This window comes from Passer montanus, unplaced genomic scaffold, assembly GCF_014805655.1.
Source record: "Passer montanus isolate IOZ18808 unplaced genomic scaffold, ASM1480565v1 scaffold403, whole genome shotgun sequence".
In the NCBI taxonomy this organism is placed as follows: domain Eukaryota; kingdom Metazoa; phylum Chordata; class Aves; order Passeriformes; family Passeridae; genus Passer; species Passer montanus.
In genome coordinates this window covers 5,299-14,451 of record NW_024368853.1, presented here as the reverse complement: position 1 = coordinate 14,451, position 9,153 = coordinate 5,299, and the positions used below count along the sequence as shown (strand labels likewise).

Genomic DNA, 9,153 nt, shown 5'->3' with positions numbered 1-9,153 from the left:
TCCCTCTCCCCGGCCCCCCCCCCCGGCGACACCCCTGTCCCTGTCGCTGTCCCTGTCCCCCCGCCCCGGTGACACCCCTGTCCCTGTCCCTGTCCCCCCACCCCGGTGACACCCCTGTCCCTGTCGCTGTCCCCATGCCCCAGTGACACCACTGTCCCTGTCCCTGTCCCTGTCCCTGTCCCTGTCCCTGTCCCCCGCCCCGGTGACACTGTCCCCGTGCTGTCCCCAGCACGTGGTGCAGTGCGTGTTCGTGGCCATCCGCACCATCGGGAACATCATGATCGTCACCACGCTGCTGCAGTTCATGTTCGCCTGCATCGGGGTGCAGCTCTTCAAGGTGACCCCGCGGGTCCCCACCCCCTCTGAGGGGTCCCCACCCCCCCAGGGGGCCGAGGGTCCCCCTGACCCCCCGATCCCCCCAGGGCAAGTTCTACAGCTGCACTGACGAGGCCAAGCACACGCCAGGAGAGTGCAAGTGAGCGTCACCCCCACAATGACCCCAAACTGAGCCCTGCGCCTCAACTCCTGACCCCCAGCCACCCCAGCGGTGTCCCCATGGTGTCCCACCCCCCCTGCTGGTGGCAGTGTCCCATTGGGGTCTCACCATTGCTGTCCCAGTGGTGTCCCTGTGGCCCCCCAGTCAGTGGCAGTGTCCAGGGGGTGTCTGACCCTCGCTGTCCCTGTGTCCCCATCCCAGGGGGACATTCCTGGTGTCCAAGGACAGGGACATGTCCCACCCCTCAGTGGTGGCAGTGTCCAGGGGGGTGTCTCTTGCTGTCCCCATGCGGTGTCCTCGTGTCCCCATCCCAGGGGGACATTCCTGGTGTCCAAGGACGGGGACATGTCCCACCCTCCAGTCAGTGGCAGTGTCCCATGGGGGCTGGGGTCTCACCCTCGCTGTCCTCGTGTCCCCATCCCAGGGGGACATTCCTGGTGCCCAAGGACAGGGACATGTCCCACCCCTCAGTGGTGGCAGTGTCCCATAGGGGCTGAGGTCTCACCCTTGCTGTCCCTGTGTCCCCATCCCAGGGGGACATTCCTGGTGTAAAAGGCCAGGGATCTGTCCCACCCCCCAGTCAGTGGCAGTGTCTGGGGGGTGTCTCACCCTCGGTGTCCTCGTGTCCCCATCCCAGGGGGACATTCCTGGTGTAAAAGGCCAGGGATCTGTCCCACCCCCCAGTCAGTGGCAGTGTCTGGGGGGTGTCTCACCCTCGGTGTCCTCGTGTCCCCATCCCAGGGGGACATTCCTGGTGTAAAAGGCCAGGGATCTGTCCCACCCCCCAGTCAGTGGCAGTGTCTGGGGGGTGTCTCACCCTCGGTGTCCTCGTGTCCCCATCCCAGGGGGACATTCCTGGTGTAAAAGGCCAGGGATCTGTCCCACCCCCCAGTCAGTGGCAGTGTCTGGGGGGTGTCTCACCCTCGCTGTCCTCATGTCCCCATCCCAGGGGGACATTCCTGGTGTACAAGGATGGGGACGTGTCCCACCCGTCGGTCCGGGAGCGCCTCTGGCTCAACAGCGACTTCAACTTCGACAACGTCCTGGCGGGGATGATGGCCCTGTTCACCGTGTCCACCTTCGAGGGGTGGCCCGCGTGAGTCCCGGGGCGGGCACGGGGACACTGCCACCCCCACGGGGACACCCCAGCACCGTGTCCCCCCCAGGCTGCTGTACAAGGCCATCGACGCCAACGCCGAGAACCAGGGGCCCATCTACAACTACCGCGTGGAGATCTCCATCTTCTTCATCGTCTACATCATCGTCATCGCCTTCTTCATGATGAACATCTTCGTGGGCTTCGTCATCATCACCTTCCGCGCGCAGGGCGAGAGCGAGTACCGCAACTGCGAGCTCGACAAGAACCAGGTGTGGGGACAGGCTGGCTATGGCCCTGATGTGTCCCCGTGGCCTTGTGGTGTCCCCATGGTCCTGCTGTGTCCCCATGGCCCTGCCGTGTCCCCGTGGCCCTGTGGTGTCCCCATGGTCCTGCTGTGTCCCCATGGCCCTGCCGTGTCCCCGTGGCCCTGCCGTGTCCCCTTGGCTCTGCAGTGTTCCCATGGCCCTGTGGTGTCCCCTTGGCTCCGTGGTGTCCCCATGGCCCTGCCATGTCCCCTTGGCTCCATGATGTCCCCATGGCCCTGCATGGCCCTGCCGTGTCCCCTTGGCCCTGCCGTGTCCCCTTGGCTCTGCTGTGTCCCCATGGCCCTGCTGTGTCCCCTTGGCTCTGCTGTGTCCCCATGGCCCTGCCGTGTCCCCTTGGCTCTGCTGTGTCCCCTTGGCTCTGCTGTGTCCCCATGGCCCTGCCGTGTCCCCTTGGCTCTGCTGTGTCCCCTTGGCTCTGCTGTGTCCCCATGGCCCTGCCGTGTCCCCTTGGCCCTGCCGTGTCCCCTTGGCTCTGCTGTGTCCCCATGACCCTGTTGTGCCCCATGCCCCTGCTGTGTCCCCTTGGCTCTGCAGTGTCCCCATAACCCTGTGATGTCCCTATGCTGTCCCTGCGCTGTCCCCATGTCCCCACAGTGGCAGTAGGTGAGGTAGCAGTGGGATGGCAGTGGGGTGGCCGTGGCCCCACACTGTCCCCACGCTGTCCCACACTGTCCCTGCAGCAGCAGTGTGTGGGATGGCAGTGGGGTGCCCATGTCCCCACGCTGTCCCCACACTGTCCCCTGTCCCCACAGCGGCAGTGTGTGGGGTGGAGGTGGGATGGCAGTGGGGTGGCCATGTCCCTGCTCTGTCCCCACACTGTCCCCACGCTGTCCCCGCAGCGGCAGTGTGTGGGATGGCAGTGGGGTGGCCATGTCCCTGCTCTGTCCCCACACTGTCCCCACGCTGTCCCCGCAGTGCACGCTGTCCCCGCAGCGGCAGTGCGTGGAGTACGCGCTGAAGGCGCAGCCGCTGCGCCGTTACATCCCCAAGAACCGCACCCAGTACCGCGTGTGGGCCATGGTCAACTCCACCGCCTTCGAGTACATCATGTTCGTGCTCATCCTGCTCAACACCATCGCCCTGGCCGTGCAGGTGGGGGGGACACCTGGGGGGGCAGGGGGGTCACAGAGGGGACAGTGCCAGACCCCCGTGTCCCCCCTCCCCAGCACTACGAGCAGTCCAAGCCCTTCAACTACGTGATGGACCTGCTCAACATGGTGTTCACGGGGCTCTTCACCGTGGAGATGGTGCTCAAGATCATCGCCTTCAAACCCCGGGTACGCCACAGGGGGGTCACGGGGGGTCACACAAGGGGGGGGTCACAGACAGGGGGTCCTCACCACCTCCCCCCCACCCCAGCATTACTTCTGTGATGCCTGGAACACCTTTGATGCCCTCATCGTGGTGGGCAGCGTGGTGGACATCGCCGTCACCGAGGTCAACGTGAGTGGCCCTCCTTGTCCCCTGGCTCAGGGGGAGTTGATGTTTTGGGGTGGTCCTGGATGTCTGGGTCTCTCCCTGGTCCATGTCCTCATGTCCATCTGTCTGTCTCCATCATCTCCATCATTTCCATTTCCATCATTTCCATCTCCATCATCTTCATCCATCTCCACCGTCCATCTGCCTGTCACAGAACGGGGGGCACGTTGGTGAGGTACGGGGAGGTGTCCCCAGCTGGGGGATTTCTGGGGGGGCTGTGCAGGGGTTTTGGGGTGCCCCTGACCCCCCCTCCCCGCAGAGCTCGGAGGACAGCTCCCGCATCTCCATCACCTTCTTCCGGCTCTTCCGCGTGATGCGCTTGGTGAAGCTGCTCTCCAAGGGCGAGGGCATCCGCACCCTGCTCTGGACCTTCGTCAAATCCTTCCAGGTGGGATGGGGGGGACGTGGTGGGGGACACGGGGGAGAGGGGACATGGAGGGGGGACCCCCAGCGCCCCCTCACCCCTGCTCTGTCCCCAGGCCCTGCCCTACGTCGCTCTGCTCATCGCCATGATCTTCTTCATCTACGCCGTCATCGGGATGCAGGTGAGGGGCCTGGGGCAGGTGAGGGGTCCTGGGGGGCCGGGGGGGCTCTGGGCTTCTCATGGGACTTTGGAGCTTCCTCTCAGTGAATCATGAAGGGGGTTACAGGTGTGCCCAGGGGTACAGGTGTGCAGTGGGGGGCACACAGGTGTGTCACAGGAGTACAGGTGTGCCATGGGGATACAGGTGTGTCACAGGGATACAGGTGTCCTGTGGGAGGGTACAGGTGTGTCCCAGGGGTACAGGTGTGCCCAGGGGTGCAGGTGTGCCATGGGGACACAGGTGTCCTGTGGGAGGGTACAGGTGTGTCCCAGGGGTACAGGTGTGCCCAGGGGTGCAGGTGTGCCATGGGGACACAGATTTGTCACAGGGGTACTGGGGTGCCCCGGGGGTACAGGTGTGGCCTAGGGGTACAGGTGTGCCATGGGGATACAGGTGTGTCACAGGGATACAGGTGTCCTGTGGGAGGGTACAGGTGTGTCCCAGGGGTACAGGTGTGCCCAGGGGTGCAGGTGTGCCATGGGGACACAGATTTGTCACAGGGGTACTGGTGTGCCCCGGGGGTACAGGTGTGTCCTTCATCGCCATGATCTTCTTCATCTACGCCGTCATCGGGATGCAGGTGAGGGGCCTGGGGCAGGTGAGGGGTCCCGGGGGGGTGTGAGGGGCGTGTCCTGTGAGCCCCCGGCCCCCTCTGTCCCCCCCAGACCTTCGGGAAGGTGGCGCTGCAGGACGGGACCCAGATCAACCGCAACAACAACTTCCAGACCTTCCCCCAGGCCGTGCTGCTGCTCTTCAGGTGGGGACTACAGGTGTGCCCAGGGGTGCAGGTGTGCCCCGTGGGCTGCAGGTGTGCCACGGGGGAGGCGTGGCAGGAGATCATGCTGGCCAGCCTGCCGGGCAAGCGCTGCGACCCCGAGTCGGACGCGGGCCCGGGGGAGGAGTTCACCTGCGGCAGCAACTTCGCCATCGCCTACTTCATCAGCTTCTTCATGCTCTGCGCCTTCCTGGTGAGACACGGGGCCCTGCCCCACGGCCCCCGCACTGCCCCACACCCCTCAGGACCCCCACGGCCATCCTGACCCCCCTGACCCCCCAGATCATCAACCTGTTCGTGGCTGTCATCATGGACAACTTTGATTACCTGACGCGTGACTGGTCCATCCTGGGCCCGCACCACCTGGACGAGTTCAAGCGCGTGTGGTCCGAGTACGACCCCGCAGCCAAGTGTGTGACTGTCCCCTTGTCCCCATCCGGGGGGTGGCCAGGTGTCTGGACCACCCGTGACCTCCTGTCCCCCTCCCCAGGGGCCGCATCAAGCACCTGGACGTGGTGACGCTGCTGCGCCGCATCCAGCCCCCGCTGGGCTTCGGGAAGCTCTGCCCACACCGTGTGGCCTGCAAGGTTTGGGGGGGGGTCCTGGGGGGATTTGGGGTGCTCCAGTGGGGAGCCACCCAGATTCACCGGCCTCTTGTCCCCTGCCAGCGCCTGGTGGCCATGAACATGCCCCTCAACTCGGACGGGACCGTCACCTTCAACGCCACGCTCTTCGCTCTGGTCCGCACCTCCCTCAAGATCAAGACGGAAGGTGGGGAGCTGGCAGGGTCTGGAGGGGGCAGGGGACAGCAGGGGGTGACAGCCATGGCTGCGTGTCCCCACTCCCTGCAGGGAACCTGGATGTGGCCAACAAGGAGCTTCGGGCTGTGGTGAAGAAGATCTGGAAGAGGACGAAGCCGAAGCTGCTGGACGAGGTCATCCCCCCGCCCGAGGGTGCGTGAGGGCCGTGTCCCCTCCCCTGTCCCCTCAGACCCCCGGCTGTCCCCTGACCCTCCGTGTCCCCCAGAGGAGGAGGTCACCGTCGGGAAGTTCTACGCCACCTTCCTGATCCAGGACTATTTCCGCAAGTTCCGGCGGCGGAAGGAGCGCGGGATGCTGGGTGCCAACGCAGGCCCCAGCAACGAGTGTGCGCTGCAGGTGCGGCACCCCGGGCGGGGCTGGGGGTCCCCGGTGTCACCAGGTGACCCCCCTGACCCTCCTGCGTCCCCCAGGCCGGGCTGCAGACGCTGCAGGCGCTGGGCCCTGAGATGCGCCGGGCACTGAGTGACCTGGAGGGGGACGAGGGCGGGGACGCCCCTTCCGAGGAGCCACTCACCTACGCAGTGAGCCACGCCCACTGAACACACCCTTCCTTTGGCCACGCCCACCGACCACACCCTTCCTTTGGCAATGCCCATCGACCACACCTTTCCTTTGGCCACGCCCACCGACAGCACATTTATCTTTGCCACGCCCACCGGCCTCACCTGTCCCACCCTGGCCACGCCCACAGACCACATCTGCCCCAAAGTCACTCCAAATGGCCACACCTGTCCTGTGGCCACGCCCACCGGCCACACCTGTCCAAAATCCACACCGAATGCCCGCACCTGTGCCGTGGCCGCGCCCACCGACCCGCCTCTCTCCGCAGGCCCCCGAGACGCTCTACGGCTCCGCGCCCGGCTCCCCCCTGCTCTCGGAGCCGCCCCCCGCCCCCAGCCCCGCGCCCACCGAGGGGGAGGACCCCGCGCCCCCCTCTCACGGGGGAGCCCCCCGCCCTGGCGGCAGGTACGGGGGGCTGGGGACACCCCGACACGGGGCGGGGGTCCCGGGGCGGACGGGGGGTGCTCACGGCCCTGTGCGCAGGCGGCGCTCCGACGGGGGGGACCAGGAGGAGGAAGCCCCCGGCGAGGATGCGGAGGAGCCGGGAGGGGAGCCGGGGGACGTCAGCCACGACGAGGAGCTGGAGAGCTCGGCCGCGGCCCGGCGCCGCTGGGTCGGGGACAGGTACCGCGACCCCCGAGCCTCGGGGGGGATCCCCATCTGGAGAGGTCCCTGCCTCTGGGGAGGGGGGTCCCGTCAGCCCTGAGGCTGTGCCCGTGCCAGGCTGCCGGGACCCCCGAAAGCGGGGGGTGTCTCTGTGACTGGGGAGGGGGCACTGGAGGGACCTGTCCCCCCCTGACCCCGCTGGGTCCCCCCGCGCTGGGAGGTGTCCCAGGGGATGTCCCCAGCCCGGACTGACCCCCTTGTTCCCCGCAGGGCGCCGGGACCCCCGCGCTGGGCGGCGGAGCTGCCCCGGGGGGGGTCGCTGCCGCTGCCCCCCCGGCACTTCGCGTTCGGCAGCGGCGCTCGCGAGGGGCAGCAGCTGAAACGGCGCCGGCTCCTGCCCCCCACCCCCGCGGGTACGGCGGGGCCGGGGGGCAAAGGGGGGGCCGGGGCCTCCAGCGAGACCCTCCGTGATCGCAGCCGGCAGCGCTGACAGAGTCCCCCCGTAGCCCGGGGCAGTTCCCCGGTAGCCCCTGAAGGTGCCCCGCTGATGGTGGGGGGAGATGACGCTCCGTGGTGCCCCGATGGGGAGGGGGGTGTCCCGCAGTACCCCAGGAAGGATCCCTGATAGGGGGGGTGACCCCTCCCCGTGCCCCCGGCTGCCCCCGAGGGTTCCTAGAGCCGGGGGGGACTCTGCCCTGTGCCCTCGATAGCCCAGAGGGCTCCTGCCCGGTGCCCGTGAGGGTCCCTGGCTGAGGGGGTGACCCTGCCCGGTTCCCGGAGGGTCCCTGGCCGGGAGCTGACCCTGCCCGGTGCCTGAAGGGTCCCTGGCTGAGTGGGTGACTCTGCCCGGTTCCCGGAGGGTCCCTGGCCAGGGTGGGTGACGCTGTCCGGTTCCCGGAGGGTCCCTGGCCAGGATGGGTGACCCTGCCCGGTTCCCGGAGCGTCCCTGGCCGGGGGCTGACCCTGTCCGGTTTCCAGAGGGTCCCTGGCCGGGGGCTGACCCTGCCCGCTGCCCCCCAGGCCGGAAGCCCTCCTTCACCATCCAGTGCCTGCGGCGGCAGGGTAGCTGCGAGGACGAGCCCATCCCGGGCACTTACAACCCCTCGGGCCCGCCCGGCCCCGCCCGCCCGCAGGTACTGCTGGAGCTGGGACAGACAGACGGGCAGGGGGGACACTGTGACAGCGCCACCCCCGCGCTGACCCCCTCCCGCCCGCAGGGCTACGGCAGCTCCGAGACCTGGCGCCTGGGGGGCTCCTCGCAGGCCTGGGCGGCCCCGGCCCGCGGGCACGTTCTGTACGCGCCGCTCATCCTGGTGGAGGGGGCTCCGGCGGCGGGGCCGGGCGGCAGCCTGCCCCCCCTCAACCGCTGGTTCCCCCCCGCGCCGCTGCGCCTGCGGCCCTGCGGGCCCCACGACGCGCTGGCCCGGGGCTCGGCCGACAGCCTGGTGGAGGCCGTGAGTGGGGGGACGTGGGGGGGATTTGGGGTGACATGGCTCGGCCAGCAGCCAGGGGGAGGGTGTGAGTGGGGGGACGTGGCAGGGACATGGGGGGGACTTGGGGGGCACATAGAGTGACATGGCTCGGCCGGCAGTCTGGGGGAGGCCATGAGGGAGGGACACCCCATGGCTTGGCCAACAGCCTGGTGGAGGCAGTGAGTAAGGAGAGGGACACAGGCACGCCCCCGGTGCCGGTGCCAGCGCCTCCCCCTCGCCCCCCACAACCCAGGTGCTGATCTCGGAGGGGCTGGGGCTGTTCGCCCGCGACCCCAAGTTCGTGGCGGTGGCCAAGCGCGAGATCGCGGACGCGTGCGACATGACGATGGACGAGATGGAGAGCGCGGCCGCGGACCTGCTGACCCGGCGCCGCGCCCCGCCCGCGCCCACGCCCGCCGTCTACAGCGACGAGGAACCGCTGCGGCCGCCGGCGGAGGAGGAGCTGGCGGACGAGATGGGCTGGGCCGGCGGCGTCTAGAACCCGGCACCGCGGAGCGGGGACGGCTCTAGAACCCGGCACCGCGAGTGTGGGCAGGCCGGCTCTAGATCCCGGGGTTGTGAGGCGGGCTCTAGAACCCGGCACCGCGAGTGTGGGCAGGCCGGCTCTAGAACCCGGGGTTGTGAGGCGGGCTCTGGAACCCGGCACCGCGAGTGTGGGCAGGCCGGCTCTAGATCCCGGGGTTGTGAGGCGGGCTCTAGAACCCGGCACCGCGAGGGTGGGCAGGCCGGCTCTAGAGCCCGGGGTTGTGAGGCGGGCTTTAGAACCCGGCACCGCGAGTGTGGGCAGGCCGGCTCTAGATCCCGGGGTTGTGAGGCGGGCTCTAGAACCCGGCACCGCGAGTGTGGGCAGGCCGGCTCTAGAACCCGGGGTTGTGAGGCGGGCTCTGGAACCCGGCACCGCGAGTGTGGGCAG

General features: G+C 68.4%; 1 protein-coding gene across 1 annotated transcript in view; it reads left to right on the top strand.

The window, feature by feature from the left end:
- Nucleotides 1–8,895, top strand: part of CACNA1F (calcium voltage-gated channel subunit alpha1 F) — a 29,163-nt gene extending 20,268 nt beyond the window's left edge. Inside the window, exons 24-47 of the mRNA XM_039719094.1 lie at nucleotides 230–337; nucleotides 423–475; nucleotides 1,446–1,592; nucleotides 1,663–1,864; nucleotides 2,855–3,013; nucleotides 3,088–3,198; nucleotides 3,281–3,364; nucleotides 3,555–3,575; nucleotides 3,660–3,788; nucleotides 3,880–3,945; nucleotides 4,650–4,741; nucleotides 4,793–4,952; nucleotides 5,042–5,169; nucleotides 5,250–5,346; nucleotides 5,428–5,530; nucleotides 5,611–5,712; nucleotides 5,786–5,916; nucleotides 5,991–6,101; nucleotides 6,410–6,546; nucleotides 6,625–6,765; nucleotides 7,018–7,160; nucleotides 7,768–7,880; nucleotides 7,965–8,201; nucleotides 8,473–8,895. Coding sequence (XP_039575028.1) covers nucleotides 230–337; nucleotides 423–475; nucleotides 1,446–1,592; nucleotides 1,663–1,864; nucleotides 2,855–3,013; nucleotides 3,088–3,198; nucleotides 3,281–3,364; nucleotides 3,555–3,575; nucleotides 3,660–3,788; nucleotides 3,880–3,945; nucleotides 4,650–4,741; nucleotides 4,793–4,952; nucleotides 5,042–5,169; nucleotides 5,250–5,346; nucleotides 5,428–5,530; nucleotides 5,611–5,712; nucleotides 5,786–5,916; nucleotides 5,991–6,101; nucleotides 6,410–6,546; nucleotides 6,625–6,765; nucleotides 7,018–7,160; nucleotides 7,768–7,880; nucleotides 7,965–8,201; nucleotides 8,473–8,718 — 3,021 coding nt within the window. The 3' untranslated portion in view covers nucleotides 8,719–8,895. The remainder of the gene's footprint in view (nucleotides 1–229; nucleotides 338–422; nucleotides 476–1,445; nucleotides 1,593–1,662; nucleotides 1,865–2,854; nucleotides 3,014–3,087; nucleotides 3,199–3,280; nucleotides 3,365–3,554; nucleotides 3,576–3,659; nucleotides 3,789–3,879; nucleotides 3,946–4,649; nucleotides 4,742–4,792; nucleotides 4,953–5,041; nucleotides 5,170–5,249; nucleotides 5,347–5,427; nucleotides 5,531–5,610; nucleotides 5,713–5,785; nucleotides 5,917–5,990; nucleotides 6,102–6,409; nucleotides 6,547–6,624; nucleotides 6,766–7,017; nucleotides 7,161–7,767; nucleotides 7,881–7,964; nucleotides 8,202–8,472) is intronic.
- The last annotated feature ends 258 nt before the right edge of the window (nucleotides 8,896–9,153 follow it).